General features: G+C 50.8%; 1 protein-coding gene across 16 annotated transcripts in view; it reads left to right on the top strand.

The window, feature by feature from the left end:
- ZNF423 (zinc finger protein 423) overlaps positions 1-19,931 on the top strand; it is a 371,381-nt gene that overhangs the window by 204,390 nt on the left and 147,060 nt on the right. For all 16 annotated transcript variants that reach the window (XM_054533877.1, XM_024234050.2, XM_024234051.3 and 13 more), the window contains one exon: positions 16,256-19,470. In XM_054533877.1, coding sequence (XP_054389852.1) covers positions 16,256-19,470 — 3,215 coding nt within the window. The remainder of the gene's footprint in view (positions 1-16,255; positions 19,471-19,931) is intronic.

Here is a 19,931-nt window from a genome sequence, read left to right as displayed (position 1 = left end):
CTAGTATTTTTCTTTGCTGGTTCTTTTTGTGGTTAAATTAATTAATTTACTTCATTCTGCAAATGGAAAACCAGTATCATTTACTGTAAGACGACAGTAACCTTAAAAGTAAATAAAAAACAAAACCAAAGAAAATTCCATGCTCATGCTATTCCAGCCAGGAGCTGCTGTGTTCTAGAAATGCTAAGCATGGGGTCTGCCCTCTCTTTTGCTGAAATGCTGGAGAGGAGTTAGAGACAGCCTTTCTCCCTGGTCTAATCTGAAGGCTGACAACAGAATGGAAAGGGTGCTAACTTTCTCATTTGTGCATCAGGGTTATTTAAGACCATCTTGGCTGCTCCCTAAAATGATCACGGGTCCTACCAATGGGAGGTAGCCCATGTTTGGAAGAACACAGGTCAGTGGAGCTCCTACTCCTTCTTCAAAGTCCAGTTTGAGTGCTCCTGCCTCCCACAATGGCACCTCATCTGTGCATTTCCATTCCCAGCCCTCCTGGGCTTGGAGCTTCTGGCAGTCAGTGGCCTTGGCTAAGGGAAAGCTCCCTACAACCCTGCAGGGACAGCATGAACTCCTTGTCCGTGCCCCTGCCTGGGGCCTGTGCCCTGCGCCCCCTGGGATGTATTGGACTGCCATCTTCTGTAGGCCCAGATGAACACCAGGAAAGGAGGAAATGAGGACCTACTCTTAGCCATGCAGGAGACCACCCCTCCCAACACCACCTGTGAGATGCTTGCGGAGGTGGGCAGAGTTGGGCCCCAAGTCATGGGTTGGGCTTGTCGGGGGCAGTGACCACCAATAGCCTGAATGAAGGCTCAGGAGCTGGAGCAGGTGAGGCATGCTCAGTGTACCTCTTTGATGACAGCGGGTGGTCTTGATGGCTTTCTGGAGATCTATGGAGTCATTCCAGGCTCCTTCTACTTAATTGCTGTGGAAGTCAGGGCCCTCGCCCTCTCTGTGTCTCAGATGTCTGATCTGTAAGATGGGGGTTAACGGTGGTAGTGGTCACCGCATAGGATGGAGGTGAGGGTTTAACAAAATGGAGCTTACGAAGGGCTTGGCACGGTGTCTGGCCGCAGAAAGGGCTCTGCAGAGGCTACCAGTCTGAAGTTCAAAAAGTGGTTCACTATGACCATGCCCCAGACCCAGAAAGATGCAGGAGACACAAGGACACCCCAACCACTCAAATATAAACAGGTAGTGCCCTGAAGTCAGGGAGGATGACAGAGGCAGTCAGGGAAGGCTTCCTGGAGGCAGTGTCTTGAAAGATGGGCATGTGTTAGCCAGGATAGAGTAGGTTTGGCATGCCACAGTGGCAGTACAAGCCTCCAAAAGTGTTGTCCATCTCCCTCCCTGCAAAGGAGAAAGAGCATCTGCTTCCCTCTAAGCCGTCAAATGGGGATGCAGCTCTGCACCCCACCCACCCCTTTCCCTGGAGGTGGCAAAGGGGATGACTGAACACTTCTCAGAGGCTCCTGAGCACGTCCAGACCTTAGCTGTAACTTCTGCAGCTAAAACGTGTGGATGGGAAAAATGCTATCCAAACATGCCTAATCCCAATCAAAGGATTATTTTCTTACAGAAAAGCTTCACCTATACTTAATAGTTTTAAATTGTTCCGGGTACCAATTAGACTTTTAATTTTGCTGTTCCCTCCGGCGGCTGGAGGATGTGTGTGGTTTGCGTTTAATCAGAGTTGAATTCTTTTTTTTTTTTTTTTTTTTTTTTTTTTGGTGGTTCTTGGGGAGGGAAGGAGATGAGGAGCCTGTTCAGGGTTTCCTTCTGGTCCTCCCAAGACTTGTGTAGGGGGTAGAGGTGCTGGGCAGCTCTGAGTTTGGGGTTCTCTGTCTGGGCAGCAGGGGACACCTCCAGAGTGGGGAGCCCAGGTCCCCTCCCACCCGCTTGAGGTTTTGCCACTGCAGCCCTGCCTGGAGAATCCAATTCCGTGTTGAATATATGGATTATCTAAAAATTTCTGCAGCAATAGGGTGAGTTATTATTGATTCACAGAGCACGACAAAACATCACTGCATGAATTAGCAAACAGCTGTTTCTAATTTGAGTTTAGAACGGTACACAGAGGAACTTGTTTCTCTGTTCACTCCTTTCATTTATAATGAATTTTAATCACCGCTACAGGTGAGAAAAATGTAGAAACAAGCTTGTATCTTGTGGAAGAAACAAAGGAGAGACAGATGCTAACAGATTTCCAGTCTGTGATAAAAGGGATGTTTTGGTACACTTTACATGTAATTAGAGCGCAGCTGTTTCCAGTCCCAGGTCCACGAACACGGCCGAATGTGGGCTCTGCCGATCTCCAAAGGGAGTCAAGAAAAACAGTGATTCAACCCCGAAAGCATTTTGCTTTCTCTCGAGTGGAGCAGAGCGCCCTTTGCGCAGGCCCTTGGCGGTGTTGCTTTGTGAAGCTCACGGAGATGACTTCACAAGGCGCCAACTCCTTGTGAAGAGGCGGGCAGGCGATGTCAGAGTGCGCGGGAGGCCCACGCCAGGAGGCTGGCAGGAGAACCTTCCGGAGCTCCTGAGTTCCTCGCGCCCTTGGGGAGTCCCTTGTAGGGGCAGACTTGGGGGGCTCTTCCTTGCTGGCAGGAGTTGATCACTAGGCTCCTCTTTAGCAAGTTTGATCACAGCCAGCTCTCGGGTGAGTTGATGAGCACTGGCTTTTTTTTTTTTTTTTTCCCCTTTCCTAGTCTGTTTAATTTCTGCAGTAAAACTCGAGCTCAATTGCATTTTCAATATCAGTGCTAAGTAAATTTGTCTAAGGGATGGAGCTGCCTGGCAGGCTGTGTGTTCTGCTAGGTCAGAGGCTTCAAGGGGAAAGGTGGACGCGTCCTTGCCCTGCATGTCCAGCAACCATGTGGGGGCGGGGGAGGGGGTGTTCTGGGAGCCTGAGCCTCATCCCCCACCCCCTCCACCATGAGCTGAGGGACCCACATCCAAGCCATGGATGGCTCCCGGTGCCTTAGATTCTCTGTATAATGAGAGCGTTGGGCTCCACTTGTATAATGAGGGGTCTTGAAGCTCCTTTCAGGGCTGATGTCCTGGGATTGTAAATGGCAGGGGCCCTCTGAGAATTTTGGCAGGTTGAGTTTGCTTTGTTTGAAAACCGTCTTGTGCATGGGTAACTGTAGGTTTAGTTTAGACCCTCTTGGTTATCAATCAGGGCTTAGGGAGGTGACACTGTGTCTTGTGTCCCCTCAAACCATCCCAGCCATTGCCAGCCTCTCCTTGTCCTGTGACCACCTTATGGTGATCTGGGAGCCAGTAGCCAGTGACTATTTTAGGCATTATAGAACATTTGTTATATATAACGCCTTACAGATATTCACCAATTTCATCTTTAAAACAACTCTATAGTTGGGTCTATATATAGTCATCCCCATTTTACAGATGTGAAAACTGAGACAGGTTTCTCCATCTGTAAAACTCAGCAAGGGTCATTCACTTGGCTAAGGTCACACACATAGTAAGTGGGGGAGCTGGGAGTCTAAGCCCTGCTGCTGGCTCTCAGCCACCAGGCAAACACAGATGTCTCCAAGGCCCGGGACGCCCCCTAATGGGGAGGGAAATCCTGGGGTGGTGGGCATGCAGGGGGGTGGGGGTCCCTCCTCCAGGAAGCCCCAGCTGAGCTCCATCTTCCACATGCCGGATGCAGAGTCTGTGCTCCCAGGCCTTCTTCTCCTTCAAGAAAAACCAGAAGTGGGCCAGGCATGGTGGCTCATGACTGTAATCCCAGTGCTTTGGGAGGCTGAGGCAGGAGAATCACTTGAGGCCAGGAGTTTGAGACCAGCCTGTGCGACATAGAGAGACCCTGTCTCTACAAAAAAAAATTAAAATTAGCCAGGCATGGTGGCATGCACCTGTGGTCCCAGCTACTTGGGAGGCTGAGGCAGGAGGATCGCTTGAGCCCAGGAGGTTGAGTCTGCAGTGAGCCATGATAGCATCACTGCACTACAGCCTAGGTGACAGAGGGAGACCCTGTCTCTAAGAAAAAAGAAAAAAAAAGCCAAAAATGACTGTGAATAAGGAAAAACAACAACAAAAAGTTGGGAATTCTTGATTTGTAAATGTTGGCATTTTCACAAAATCACTAATACTGATGACTGGGTGGCCCCCAGACTGTCCAGTGGGAGGACAGCCATGATGACCTATGACCCATTGCTCAGGGCATCATTTCTCCCAGTCCAGCTGGCTAAGAGCCCTGGTTTGGAAGTTCAGGCCCAGCTCTTCCAGTCACTTTGTGATGTCAGGATGTGACCTAACCTCTCTGTTCTTTTTCCTCGTTACTGGGGCGACCACACAACTAGTAAGCTCAGCTTTTATGTGTGTAAGCTCAGCTGTTTATGAGGGTGAAAGGGATTCACTAACTGAATGGGATGCTGGGTTCCATCCCAGGATGCTTGGCTGTGTGACACCCCACTTACTTGTAATATGGGGATAATAACAATAACAAAACTACCATCACCACCACCACTGCACAGAGTTGCTCCAGATGTCAGATGGATAATGGGTGTGAGGTGTTGTGCAAAATGTTAAATGCCCTGTAGGTGATGGGATTTACAATGCATGATAATAGTGTCAGTTACATTAGGAACCCCTTTATTTTCTTTAGCCAACGTTCATCCAATGTTCAGCAGTATGTAAACATTACATTACAAAGTGTTGTAAGGTAGTTACTTTTAGTTTCCCCAGGACATGGGCACTCAGAGAGGGGCAGTAACTTTCCCGTGGTCTCACAGCTAATGATGGCTGAGCAAGACAGTGCACGCTCTTACTCATGGCTCTGCTGTCCCTCAGGGCTGACATCTCCCTGCAATTGACTGAGTTTCTTCAAGCTTAGCAGCCTAAGCTGAGTTGTGAGTCCCTGGAAGTTTTGTTAAGGGCCTTGGTGGCAGCTGTTCACTGTCATGTGGCATTTCAGCAGCCCCCAGAGCTGGCTGGAGAAGGGCAGGCCTGGCCAGTCTCTGTCTTTGAGATGTCCAGTGACCTCTGAGTCTTTTTTCTCCCAAATCGAAAGAATGATCCCTACTTTTTCTTGCTTATACTTTGGGGATGATGAGATCCCATTCGTAAGAAACTCTCAGCTCCCTGGAGGAGGAATGAGTGAATAGAAGCTGCTATTATTTTTGCTAATAGCATAATTCTAACTCAAGATTTCAGGAAGAGCCGTGTCAGCTTCTGGTCACCTTTGTGGAGCTCCTTGGCCTACCTCTGAGGAAAGAACCTCCAATAGCCTCATCCCTTTCCTTTCCCAGGGTGGACTTTTGATGTCCCAGGGGTCAAGCTTAATCCTTTACACTTCTCCTGTCAGATATCTAGGTGCAGTACTGATGTTACCATTAAAGGGATTCTCTCTCTCTCTCTGTGTGTGTGTGTGTGTGTGTGTGTGTGTTTGTGTTTGTGTGTGTGTGTGTGTGTTTGTGTGTGTGTATGTGTGTGTACTTCAAAGCAGTAAAGGGTTGCTTTAGCGTTTAATGTTTAAACAGTAATTAATTGACACGGAGATTGGACAGATAAGAGCATAGAAACCTAAGAATGCTGGGTACATCTACACATTTTGGAAAACCGGGTATTTAGAGCAGGCGTCCTAAATATGTGCTGAATTAAAAAACCACCCGAACTAGGAGACAGTAGAGAGCTGGGATACCTACCACCTGAGACTTATTCTGTACCCAGGGCAGGCACAGACATCATTAATTGATAACAGACTGTAAGAGCTACAAAGCCTCTTAGAGACCTGTTTGTCGGATTCTATCAAGAGTTGGGGCAATGAAAGCACAAAGAGGGGATATGCTTGCCCATGGTTACACAGTTCTGGAATCTGAACCTGGTCCAGTAGTGATCTCATCCACTATGGCTCATGGCTCCACCCTCTGGGCTTGAGGTTCTGCCCCCTTAGTCATCCCTTTTTTCCCCATGAAAGGTAGCATGTACTTTCATCTGAGTAGTTTTATTAACCTGTTCCTGCTTGTGAAGTTTTGGGTGTCCAACAGACTTCTTTCATCTTGTACTCTCTCTGTCCTTTTTGGTTCAAGCTGGCAGTGTTTCTGCCAGTATAAACTTTTCAAGAACCTTGTGAGTCTCCTGTGTATGTCATGGGTATTTTCTCCATTATTCAAGATGGTCCTCCACAGATATTTCCTGGATAATCCCTTCTCTACTTTTGTCTTTTGCTGAGATTGCTCCAGAGCAATGCCCCCAAATTTCCTAGATGCTCTCTAATTTGATCTAGGAGATCTGTGAGTCACACCCTTAATCTCACCAAAGAGCCTTTGTTGTGACTCAATACTCAATACTCTGGCATTTTGATTTTTCTGAGATATTAGCAATATGTGCAGTCCTACCTTTGGCTGTTTCTCCAGAGCATGCTTTCTTGTAAGTAAATCTCTTAGAGTTTTTTTTTCTTTCTTTTTTTTTTTTTGAGATGGAGTCTTGCTCTGTCACCCAGGCTGGAGTGCAGTGGCATGATCTCGGCTCACCACAACCTCCACCTTCTGGGTTCAAGCGATTCTCCTGCCTCAGCCTCCCGAGTAGCTGGGAGTAGCTGGAATTACAGGCATGTGCCACCATGCCCAGCTAATTTTTGTATTTTTAGTAGAGACGGGGTTTCTCCATGTTGGTCAGGCTGGTCTCGAACTCCTGACCTCAGGTGATCTGCCCGCCTCAGCCTCCCAAAGTGCTGGGATTACAGGTGTGAGCACTGCGCCTGGCCTGTTTAACAGTTCTTTTCTTATTCTTTTTTCTTTTTAGCAGCAAGAAGAAACCAGCCCATACCTTCCACATTTTGCTTAGAAATCTACTTAGCTAAGTATCCAAGTTTATCCATGAAAGTTCTGCTTCCCACATAACTATGAGTCATAATTTCACTTATGGCTTTCTGCCACCAAATATCAAGGATCCCCCTTCCTTCAGTTTCCAATAACATATTTTTGATTTCCTGATAAGCTTTCACTGTCAGTGCCTTTATTAATATCCATATTTCTCTTAATAGTCTGTTCATGATGATTTAGATATTTCCTAAAGTGATTTAGGTTTTCTCTAATGTGTTCCTTACTTTCTTGTGAGTCTTTATTAACAGAGTCATTAATATCCATGTTTCCATTAATCTGTTCAAGGTTACCTAGGCTTTTAAATAAATCATACTCCTCAAAATTCCTCTACCCTCTGATCGCTGCCCAATTCCAGAGCCACTTCCATGATTTTAGGTATTTGTTCTCGTAGCACCCCACTCCTGGTACCAAAATCTGTATTAGTTTGCTATTACTGCTGTAACAAATTACCATAAACACAGTGGCTTAAAACGACAAACAAAAAATAGTATCTTACAGTTCTGTAGGTCAGAAGTCTGACCTAGATGTCACTGGGTTAAAATTAAGGTGTTGGCAGGGCTGCATTCCTTTCTGGATGCTCTTAGGGAAAAATCCATTTCCTTGCCTTTCCAGTTCTTAGAGGCTGCTCACATTTCTTGGCATATGGCCTCCTTCCATCTTCAATACTAGTAATTGCTGGTTGGGTCCTTCTCATATTGCATCACCTCAACCTCCTCTTCTCCCTCCCTCCTGCACATTTAAGGATGCTTGTGATTACAGTGGACCCATGTGGATAATCCAGGATAATCTCTTTATTTTAAGGTCAGCCGATTGTCAACCTTAATTCCATTTTACCATGTAATGTAACATATTCATATGTTTTGGGAGTTAAGACTTGGACATCTTTGGGGTAATTATTATTCTGCCTACCACAATCTCCAGGTTTGCTTCTGCATAGGCTATTTAAGCAGCAGGCTGCTTTACCCGCCATCCAGTGAGGAAAGAGGCCAGCAACATTCATTAGTGCTTGGCATCAGACCCAGCCTAGCCTGGTCATCCACCACTGACTTTGCCTCAATGGCAGGTGGGGTTGTAAAGCTTAAGACCTGTACCTGGTTCAAGTCACGGGGCCTGGTACTGTGCTTGTGCATGGTGCACCTCAAGAAAGAGGGAGCAGGTCCAGCAGGGATATGGGCCCTGGACTGGCTCCAGGGCCTGGTGAAGCAGTGTAGCCTGGTGCTTAGTAAGTGGGTGGGGGCATCTGCCACTTGCAATCTCTGTGTGCTCAGAAGTTACTTTCCTTCTTGGAGTGTCACTTTGCACAGTTATAAAAAGGGGTTGTTAATAGTACCTACCTCATAGGCAATGTGTGAGAATCAATTGAGAAAAAGCTGGCAAAGGACATGGCACATAGACAATATGTCATACAGCTGGGTGTGGTGGCTCACGCCTGTAATCCCAGCACTTTGGGAGGCTGAGGCGGGTGGATCACAAGGTCAGGAGTTCAAGACCAGCCTGACCAAGATGGTGAAACCTCGTCCCTACTAAAAATACAAATATTAGCTGGGTGTGGCGGTGGGTGCCTGTAATCCAAGCTACTCAGGAGTCCTACTGAGGCAGAGAATTGCTTGAACCCAGGAGGCAGAGGTTGCAGGAAGCCAAGATCATGCCACTGCACTCCAGCCTGAGTGACAGAGCGCGACTCCTTCTCAAAAAAAAAAAAAAAAGAAGAAGAAAATGTGCCATAAACAGTAACCACTGGATCTGCCTGTGACTTGTCATGTTGCCTCAGTTTCTCCATCAGTGAAATAAGTTGAGGGAGGAGCTATGCACCCTCTCTTGCCCTCAATAAACTGATGCTAGTTTTATAGGCAGGGATGTAATTGAGTTGAGGAGTATTCTGGGATGGATGGCTAGTTCTGGCATCAGGTGTGTGTAGGTACCCCTGGTTTCCCAAGAAGTGATCAGGAATATGCCCAGATGCCCCTTGAGCTCAATTTGGATCATTTCATGTCTGGAAGGCCACCTGGTTAGGCTCTGGCTACCTCTATGGGAACCACAATCTGCAGTGTGCCCTGAAGCATATTCAGGAGTTGCAGCTCTTGTTACCCCAGGCTCTAGGAAACACTGACTGGCTCTCCTCGGTTGTCCGGGCTGCTTTGTGTCCACGTTGGGCAACCCTCACCATCGGCTGATGTCACAGCTGACCTCTCTGGCTGGAGATTCCTCTCCAGACTCCAACACAGTTCTACAGTATATTAGTTCATTCTCATGCTGCTGTGAATAAATACCCAAGACTGGGTAATTTATGAAGGAAAGAGGTTTAATTGACTCACAGTTGTGCATGGCTGGGAAGGCCTCAGGAAACTAACAATCATGGTGGAAGGGGAAACAAACACGTCCTTCTTCACATGGTGGCAGGAAGGAGAAGAATGAGAGCTGAGCAAAGGGGGAAGCCCCTTAATACAACCATCAGATCTCATGAGAACTTACTCAATATTGCTAGAATAGCATGGGGGAAACAGCCCCCATGATTCAGTTACCTCCCACCAGGTCCCTCCCACCACATGTGGGGATTATGGGAACTACAATTCAAGATGAGATTTGGGTGAGGACACAGCGAAACCATATCATACGGTATCTGTCAGGGCCTCTTGTCTCTCTGTGACCAACAGGATTTTGGGAACACCAAAGCCTCATCTCTCAAAGAGAATGGACAGCTCCTTTTTTAGAAGAGGAAACCTGGAAACCATCTAGCACTGGGAGTCAGGAGACTCCTCTTTCCAGTTTGCTCAGTGCCCTTTGACTATTCCATTCCTACATGTCTCTGCTCATGGCAGACATCATCAGTTGATTGCAGCACTCATTTCTTTGGACCTGAGATAAGGCCTTGGAATCCTTCTGAACACAGGATTCTAGGCAACCACTACCAATTAGCTGGGTTTGTAAGTTTTCTTCTCTTTTCTGGGCCTCAACTTTTTCATCTGTATCATGTGGGATTGGGTAGTTGGTTCCTGAGTCCAGGGTCCCATTCCTCTGAGCTTAGGGAAGGGCCACAGTGATTCCTATTCCTGGAGCTCTGGATGGGGGCAGCAGAGAAGCTCTGGATGGGGGCAGCAGAGAAGCTCTGCTTGGTGTATTACAAAGCTTTGTCCTGTCGGGAACTGGTCTCCTTGGCAATTTTCATTTTTCTGAAGAAACAGTTGAGTGGCAAGGAGTCTTTTTGGGGACTTTGTGAAGCACTGTAAGGCCTTTTTGTGTCTATCATGAAGATGGTCTTGATGGTTGGAGTATTGTACAAGGTGATCTTTATATTCATCTGGCAGGGGCTATAGAGAGCATGAATTCCAGCTTCCCGTGAGCCAGCAGAGGCAGTGGAGGCCCAGCCTCCTGATGGACTCTGCCCGTTGCCCCAGCATGACTCCCACTGGTGCCTTTCTTGCTCTACTTGGCCTCTCCTTTGCATGGTCTGGAATGTCCGTGGGGCAGGACCAAGGTGAGATGCACCCAGGCGACCCTGCAGCATTCAGCACAGTCCTGGGCACAAGAGGCCCTGCGGACTGGGATGGAAACCTCATTCCAATGGCTGGATGAGCTCTTGTTCCCTCTGTAGGCTCATGGTTTTTTTTTTTTGAGTCAGAGTTTTACTCTTGTTACCCAGGCTAGAGTGGCATGATCATAGCTCACTGCGGCCTCAAACTCATGAGTTCAGGTGATCCTCCTGCCTCGGCCTCCCAAGTAGCTGGGGTTGCAAATACACACCACCACGCCTGTGTAATTAAATTTTTTTTTTTTTTTTTTTTTTTTTTTTTTTTTTAGAGACAGGGTCTTGCTATATTGCTCAGGCTGGTCTCAAACTCCTGACCTCCTGACCTCAAGCGATCCTCCCACCTCAGCCACCTGATGTTCAGGGATTACAGGCATGAGCCACCATGCCCGGCTGGATGGTCATTTTTATTCACACAGATGGAACTGCCCAGCTCAGGAATGTCCTAGTAACCTGGAACTTCCTGGGCTCAGCTGTCTTCCCCCCAAACTCAATGCAGAGAGTCCCCCTAGTGTTCTTTTTAGGGCCTCTTGCATAGCTTCGATGGCAGTTCATTTCCTCCTCCATGTGTGCCCCCCACTGCAGGAAGGTTCCCCTTTCCACCTACTCCTGTGAGTCTGTGGGCCAGTCACTCTCCTGCCTTGGCCCGAGCGCCTTCTCCAGCAGCTCTGACCTTGATTCTCTGTGACAGAGGAGCCGTGAGCTGTGGCTCCCAGCCATTCTGGGTGGCCACTTGCCCTGCTCTGCCTAGAGGAGGTGTGTCCGAGGCAGTTTTACACACTGTAGCATCAGCCTGCTGAATTCATGTCCTGCTCCATGCTGGTCACCAAGTGTGACCACATGAGCTTGGGAATCATCTGGCTCTTTCTGCTGCTGATGTGTTCTGAAGCCCAGTTAATGTTCTTTTTTCTACTTAATTGAATTTTTATCAAAAATTCTCTCCTCTTTTATGCTTGTTTTCTTTCTTTTCCTGCAGCAGACAGCAAAAGCCTCATATAACCCATTTCCTATTTGGCCTTTTTGCAGGATTAGTCATTTTTAAATGACTTTAATCTCGATTTTGCAAGTGTGTGTGTGTGTTTTTAACTCATTTTTGTTATAGTTCTTTGATTGCATTTACTCTGGGGGGCGGGGGAAGCACGGGTCTGTCATTAGTCATTGTACCTCCCACTTGATTTTCTCATGCTTCTCCTCCCAAAGCGGGGGGTGGTGGGGGTAGTGAAGCCTTGTGGGTGAAAACACTGACTGAAGAGGACTAAGGGGGGTTTGCATCCTGACTCTGCTGCCTGCTGGCTGTGTGGCACTGGGCAAGTCACTCAGCCGCTCTGTGCCCTGGTTTTCTCATCTGTAAATGGAAATTATAACAGTCCCTAACTCAGCCTATTGAGAGGATTGAATGAGTACACATTAACTCGTAGAAGAATGCCTGGCACACAGCAAAATCGATGCAAGTATTTATTTGAAAATAAAAATGTAGTGACTGAACAGGACTTTCCTTGAACACACCTTCTTCCTGAGTTCTGGAATGTTCATGTTGGAGGGGACTTTGGGATTGCCTTGGCCACAGTTGCAGGTGTGTGTGTGGTGTCCAGCATCCAGCATGAGGAAAGTGTCATTGCTGTAAGAGAAGAGAACCTTGGGCCAGGCGCAGTGGCTCACGCCTGTAATCCCAGCACTTTGGGAGGCTGAGGCGGGTGGATCACTTGAGGTCAGGAGTTCGAGACCAGCCTGGCCAACATGGTGAAACCCTGTCTCTACTAAAAATACAAAAATTAGCTGGGCATGGTGACATGTGCCTGTAATCCCAGCTACTTGAGAGGATGAGGAAGGAGAATTGCTTGAACCTGGGAGGCAGAGGTTGCAGTGAGCTGAGATCACGCCACTGCACTCCGGCCTGGGCCACAGGGAGAGACTCCTTCCCCCCCGGCCCCCGCCAAAAAAAAAAAAAAAAAAAGAAAAGAGAAGAGAACCGCTTTCTCTGCTGATGCCCCTGTAGACACATCCTGAGCTTTGGCCCTAGCTTATCTCTCTAGCCTGTTTCTAGAGCACTGAGCTAAGTGCCCCCGAAGCAAAATGCATTTGGAGGGGGTGGGATGGCAGCAGGCGAGGTTGAATGTTCTTTGAATAAAAGACTTTAAACTGGGCAATCTGAGTTTGGGACTTTATATGTCAACATGCCCATTTTCCCTGATTGGGCCTTTTCAGTTTAAGGAGCCTTATTTTCATTTCAATTCAGATGATTATAATCTCAGCAGTGGCTCAGCTTGTTGCTCCCAGAATAATATGCTTTGCTTTAGTTTCAAAACTTGTTTGCAGAAAAATAAAGCCAAGCAGCCAGCCTGCAATGAACCTTGGGTACTCTGGCGCCGGGCAGGTTAAGATTCTCCTTTCCAAAGCCTACTGGGTGAATGACTGATGTGGGGCCTCGGGACCAGCTTCTGTACTCCTACAAGGTGAAGTTTGGCCAGACACTAACTGGGGCATCTGGCTTGGTACTGGGGGCCAGTTCCTCACCTCCCTGAACCCCACTTCCTCATCTCAGAAATGGGAATGTTACTGCAGACAGCCAGATATGGTTGTTGTGAGGATGAATAGAAATTAATTGCGATAATAGACGTACTTAGCACAGTGCTGGCACGTGGGATGTTCTCAATAAATGGAGCTGTTAATATTCTTAGCACTTGTGGCACTAATTAGTACTAATTCTTATTATTGGCAAAATAGTGCTTTTGTTTAACAACTTTATTGAAGTATAATTTGCATACCATAAAATTCACTTGTTTGAAGTGAGCAACTCAGCCTGTCTTTGGTAAGTTTACAGAGCTGTTCAGTCTTCACCCACAGTCTAGTTTTAGACCATTTCCATCATGTCAGAAGAATCACTGTCACCTGTGCAGCCAGTCCCTGCTCCCACCTCCAGCCTCGGACAGCTGCTAACCTGCCTTCTGTCTCAGATGTGCCTTATTCTGGACATTTCATATCAGTGGCATAATAGTGCTTTCTCCCATTAATTTTTCTCATCCACTTCTCCCAGTGATTCCCTTTTTTCAGATGCATAAAGTGAGTGGTTAAGAGGAATGTTCAGGACATGGATGAATTCATAGAGGAGCTGAGAGGGCTCTGGCTCTGAGTGAGTGTCCTCTGGTCCTCAGGTGGTGCAAAAGGTTTAGGAGCAAATGAACCCTGGCAGAAATATCTGTTCAGGCTTGTCCTAGGGACAAGAGTGATAGTGGTTTCACCTGCCCAGTTGTTGAGACTTCTCCACACATCAGTTGCTGGGTGGGCTCCAGCAAGCTCCTGTGTCTCTCTGAAACCTGATGAGCCCCTCCCAGAAATGCAAATCATGGGCCAACCCCAGTCCTCTTCATGAGGCAGGCTACAAGGAGACCAAGTCCTGAAGACCCTGGAGGCTTTACACGTGGGCCTCTCCCCTTCTTACCCATGCAGGAGTGGTCTTATTTGACTGTTTGCCCCCCAGAAGCTGGTCCAGGCCCACGTCACGATCAAGGGGCCTGAATGTGGACAGTCCTGGCATCAGTCTCTGGCACTGTCATTTCCCAGAGCAAGTCTCTGAGACCGTGCCTCAGTTTCCTCGTCTGTCCAGTGGGAGTGGACCTGGCCACTCATTTGCAGTTGCGAGAAAGCACTCAGCACTGAGTGCTGGGCACACAGGAAGGGCTCAATGGCAGCTTGAGTGAGTCTGAGTGAAGACATCAAAATAATAAGAAGCCAGTCCAGCCTGGCCTGGAGCGGGAGCCGAGTAGGTCCCCTGGCCCCAGCCATCTCCTCCCTGGGGTCCCTTTTGTCTGTGCCCCACAGAGCCCAGCTGGCAAGAGCTGGGAATTGGCAGGCAGGGGCTGGGGCGCCTCCCACTGCATCTCTTCTGGGGAGCTGGCCACAACTGCTGCATCCTTCCCGTCTGCTGAGCCTGTCATGTGAGGCCCCCGGGGGAGAAGGTGCTGCTGCTCTGGGAGGGCGTTCCAGGAGGCCCCTTGAGCTAGGCTGGGGAGCTGGGCTTCAGAGGTGGGTTGGCTGCCGGGAGCCTTGCAGCCGGGAGCTTTGGAGAACTGCGAGCTTTGGAGAGCCGCATGCATCCCGGTTGAGCTGTGCCAATGGTGCCAGGGGGGTCAGGTGGATCTTCACATAGTCAGCGCTGCGGGGGCCAGGGGGTGGGGGCGGGGCCTAGGACCAGGCTCAGCCCCAGCTGTGAGGGACCCCTCAAGACCCCCCAGTCAGCCCTTGTTGTCTCTTTAAGTCTTAGGATCGGCCTGGGACAGCAGAGGCAGCTTGTGTGGAGAGCCTTGTAGGGAAACCACAGGTCTGTGATGTGTGTGTGTGTGTGTGTGTCTGCAGGTGAATGTGTGTACATGAGCGTGTGCATGTATATTTAAGTTTGTGAGTGATAGTGTGAGTGTGTGGGAGTGATGGTGTGAATGAATGTGTGTGATGGTGGGTGTTGTGTGTATGTAGGTGGGTGTGTGTGTATGTGCATGTGTGTGCCAGTGTTCACCTGTGCTGGGAGCGTGGTGCGCCTGCCCCATCCCTTCCTGAAGGTCTGGGCTGCCTCTGGGCCAAGGTTACGTCTGGGTTACGTCTGTGAGGCTCTTCTGAAGACAGCCAGGCTGGCTGGCGGCTGGAGAGGCGGGGGCAGTGGTTTATTTCCTCGGGGTTACAAGAGCAAGGTCAGCACAGCCGAATCTGAGCTTTTGTTTGTCTCTCCCCTGCCCGCAGCAGCCTGCGGTCTGTTTCATTCATTATTAAGTTTTAAATCCAGCCGAAGAGAAACTTGAGCCTTGGAACTCACTCCCTGCCCGGGCTGGCTCTGCTCGGCCCCCGCCGGGGAATTTCTCTGGCTTTATTCACTGTGTCCTGTGTGCCTTTGTTTTCCCAGAAACGGCCTACCCTTAGGTTTGTTTAGTTTTCCTCTGAGGCTGGCCGGGCCAGCAAACGAGGGGGTTGTGGGGGCTGTCCCCAGGGAGGGTGGGACGCGCTGGAGTCTGTACAAGGATTGCCTCTTCCTTGCCTTTACAGTGGAGTTAAGGGTCCACCTGGGTCTGAGCTCTGTGGCCTTCCATGTCCTCATTGGTCCTCCGATCACTGTCACCATCTCTCCATCTCTCTTGATCCTGGGTGGGGTTGGGGCAAATTCAGGGGTGCAGTGGAAACAAAGAAAACAAGGGTCTCAGGATGGCCTGGGCCGGGAAACCCACAGATGCCTCTTCAGTGCCCTAGGCTCACTTCCCGACTGAGCATTGGAGTCTGCTGTCTCTTGCCCTGTGATTTCACACCTCCTATGTCTTGCCTACTACCTAAAGCAGCAGATTCCAGCTCCATCAGTCCACCCATCCCCAGAGAATGGTGCATTCTATGGCCAATCCGATAAGGGCATTCTTGTTGTTGCAAAATTTTGCCTGTCTTCATAAGGACCAGTGGGATTTCCTTCCCTCCAGGATTAGGGATTTGAGGGGAGTTGACTCCCAGGTGTGGATCAAGTGACGGGACTTGTCCTTTTGGCCTATGGGACTGATGGTCTGTGAGTTTGTTTCCAGTGACTTTGTCCAGGCTGCCCCTCCTTTCCCTATCAGGAAAGTGGCCAAGAGCCTCCCCCCTGATGGGGGGTATCATGTCCTGCCAGGTCCAGGCAAGTGTTGTTAAGGGAAAAGGCGCTCCCCCTTCATTATCTGCCACCCCTCTGGCGTGCCCTCTGCAGACAGGAAGGCCCCGGTGTCCACTTGCTTCCGGCCCCTGCCCCTCCCCACAGCCCCCTGCAGCCGTTGGCCAGCTGCACAGCCTCAGCCCGCGCACTGTCGAGAAGCTGGCTCTGTCCTTGTTTCTCGGCAGCCCTGGGAATTGCCTCTAATATCCTCTCTGCCTTCTCCTGCAGATGGTGATGACGACCCACAACTCTCCTGGGTGGCCTCGTCTCCCTCCAGCAAGGATGTTGCGTCACCCACGCAGATGATCGGAGATGGTTGTGACCTCGGCCTCGGCGAGGAGGAAGGGGGCACGGGCCTGCCATACCCTTGCCAGTTCTGTGACAAGTCCTTCATCCGCCTGAGCTACTTGAAGAGGCACGAGCAGATCCACAGCGACAAGCTGCCGTTCAAGTGCACCTACTGCAGCCGCCTCTTCAAGCACAAGAGGAGCCGCGACCGGCACATCAAGCTGCATACGGGCGACAAGAAGTATCACTGCCACGAGTGCGAGGCGGCCTTCTCCCGCAGCGACCACCTCAAGATCCACCTGAAGACCCACAGCTCCAGCAAGCCCTTCAAGTGCACTGTGTGCAAGCGCGGCTTCTCCTCCACCAGCTCGCTGCAGAGCCACATGCAGGCCCACAAAAAGAACAAGGAGCATCTGGCCAAGTCGGAGAAGGAAGCCAAGAAGGACGACTTCATGTGCGACTACTGCGAGGACACTTTCAGCCAGACAGAGGAGCTGGAGAAGCACGTGCTCACCCGCCACCCGCAGCTGTCCGAGAAGGCGGACCTGCAGTGCATCCACTGCCCTGAGGTCTTCGTCGACGAGAACACGCTGCTCGCCCATATCCACCAAGCCCACGCCAACCAGAAACACAAGTGCCCCATGTGCCCTGAGCAGTTCTCCTCAGTGGAAGGTGTCTACTGCCACCTGGACAGCCACCGGCAGCCCGACTCCAGCAACCACAGCGTCAGTCCCGACCCTGTACTGGGCAGCGTGGCCTCCATGAGCAGCGCCACACCCGACTCCAGCGCCTCTGTGGAGCGCGGCTCCACCCCGGACTCCACCTTGAAGCCGCTGCGGGGGCAGAAGAAGATGCGGGATGATGGGCAGGGCTGGACCAAGGTGGTCTATAGCTGCCCCTATTGTTCCAAGCGGGACTTTAACAGCCTGGCCGTGCTGGAGATCCACCTGAAGACCATCCACGCGGACAAGCCCCAGCAGAGCCACACATGTCAGATCTGCCTGGACTCCATGCCCACCCTCTACAACCTCAATGAGCACGTTCGCAAGCTGCACAAGAACCATGCCTACCCCGTGATGCAGTTTGGCAACATCTCCGCCTTCCACTGCAACTACTGCCCCGAGATGTTCGCCGACATCAATAGCCTGCAGGAGCACATTCGTGTCTCCCACTGCGGCCCCAACGCCAACCCCTCCGACGGTAATAACGCCTTCTTCTGCAACCAGTGCTCCATGGGTTTCCTTACCGAGTCCTCCCTCACTGAGCACATCCAGCAGGCCCACTGCAGTGTGGGCAGTGCCAAACTAGAGTCTCCGGTGGTGCAGCCCACGCAGTCCTTCATGGAGGTCTATTCCTGCCCCTACTGCACCAACTCCCCCATCTTTGGCTCCATCCTGAAGCTCACCAAGCACATCAAGGAGAACCACAAGAACATTCCACTGGCCCACAGCAAGAAGTCCAAGGCTGAGCAGAGCCCAGTCTCATCCGACGTGGAGGTGTCTTCCCCGAAGCGGCAGCGGCTCTCAGCGAGCGCCAACTCCATCTCCAATGGGGAGTATCCTTGCAATCAGTGCGACCTCAAGTTCTCCAACTTTGAGAGCTTCCAGACCCACCTGAAGCTGCACCTGGAGCTGCTGCTGCGGAAGCAGGCGTGCCCCCAGTGCAAAGAGGACTTTGACTCCCAAGAGTCCCTCCTGCAGCACCTGACGGTGCATTACATGACCACGTCGACCCACTATGTGTGCGAGAGCTGCGACAAGCAATTTTCCTCGGTGGATGACCTGCAGAAGCACCTGCTGGACATGCACACCTTCGTGTTGTACCACTGCACCCTGTGTCAGGAGGTCTTCGACTCCAAGGTGTCCATCCAGGTGCACTTGGCGGTGAAGCACAGCAATGAGAAGAAGATGTACCGCTGCACGGCCTGCAACTGGGACTTCCGCAAGGAGGCTGACCTGCAGGTGCACGTCAAACACAGCCACCTGGGCAACCCGGCCAAGGCTCACAAGTGCATCTTCTGTGGGGAGACCTTCAGCACCGAGGTGGAGCTGCAGTGCCACATCACCACACACAGCAAGAAGTATAACTGCAAGTTCTGCAGCAAGGCCTTCCATGCCATCATCCTGCTGGAGAAGCACCTGCGAGAGAAGCACTGTGTGTTTGATGCTGCGACCGAGAATGGCACGGCTAATGGGGTACCCCCCACGGCCACCAAGAAAGCTGAGCCTGCTGACCTGCAGGGCATGCTGCTTAAGAACCCGGAGGCGCCTAACAGCCATGAGGCCAGTGAGGATGACGTGGATGCATCGGAGCCCATGTACGGCTGTGACATCTGTGGGGCGGCCTACACCATGGAGGTGCTGCTGCAGAACCACCGGCTGCGGGACCACAACATCCGGCCGGGCGAGGATGACGGCTCACGCAAGAAGGCTGAGTTTATCAAGGGCAGCCACAAGTGCAACGTTTGCTCACGGACTTTCTTCTCGGAGAACGGGCTACGGGAGCACCTGCAGACGCACCGGGGCCCTGCCAAGCACTACATGTGTCCCATCTGTGGTGAGCGCTTCCCTTCGCTGCTGACACTCACCGAACACAAGGTGACCCACAGCAAGAGCCTGGACACGGGCACCTGTCGCATCTGCAAGATGCCCCTGCAGAGTGAGGAGGAGTTTATTGAGCACTGCCAGATGCACCCTGACCTGCGCAACTCGCTCACGGGCTTCCGCTGTGTGGTCTGCATGCAGACAGTCACTTCCACGCTTGAGCTCAAGATCCATGGCACCTTCCACATGCAGAAGCTGGCAGGCAGCTCGGCGGCGTCCTCCCCCAACGGCCAGGGGCTGCAGAAGCTCTACAAGTGCGCCCTGTGCCTCAAGGAGTTCCGCAGCAAGCAGGACCTGGTGAAGCTTGACGTCAATGGGCTGCCCTATGGCCTCTGTGCCGGCTGCATGGCCCGCAGCGCCAACGGACAGGTGGGTGGCCTGGCCCCACCCGAGCCCGCCGACCGGCCCTGTGCCGGCCTCCGCTGCCCCGAGTGCAGTGTCAAGTTTGAGAGTGCCGAAGACCTGGAGAGCCACATGCAGATGGACCACCGTGACCTCACGCCAGAGACCAGTGGGCCCCGGAAAGGAACCCAGACGTCGCCAGTGCCCCGGGTAAGTGCAGCCCACCTCATCCTGCTCCCTGCTGCTCTCCTTGGGGCTCCTCTGTTCCCCACAGGAGCCACGTACACTGAGTGCCGTGTTTCCAAGAAGCGGCGCTATCACGCAGTGGCAAAACACAACTGCTGTGCTGTAGACTCCTTGAGTTTGAACCTCAGCATTGCCATTGCCTTTCCAGCCATGTGATGGGCTTATGTTATTTATCTCTCTGGGCCTCATTTGTCAAGGGCTAATGTATAAAATGGGAATAATAATTGTCCCAAACTCAGAGAATTGTTGTGAGAGGCTGAGGACATCATGCAGGTAACGTGCCTGGCACAGTAGCTGATGCACAGTGAGGGCACCATGAGTGGTGGCTGGTGTCTTTGTTGTTGAGCTGGGGTACAACATACTCATTTGCTTATTGGGTCTCCTTAGGCAAGTCACTGACTTCTCTGGGCCTTAGATCTAGGATT

The sequence above is a fragment of the Pongo abelii genome, chromosome 18 (assembly GCF_028885655.2).
Source record: "Pongo abelii isolate AG06213 chromosome 18, NHGRI_mPonAbe1-v2.0_pri, whole genome shotgun sequence".
Lineage (NCBI taxonomy): Eukaryota > Metazoa > Chordata > Mammalia > Primates > Hominidae > Pongo > Pongo abelii.
This window is presented reverse-complemented; position numbering and strand designations above follow the sequence as displayed.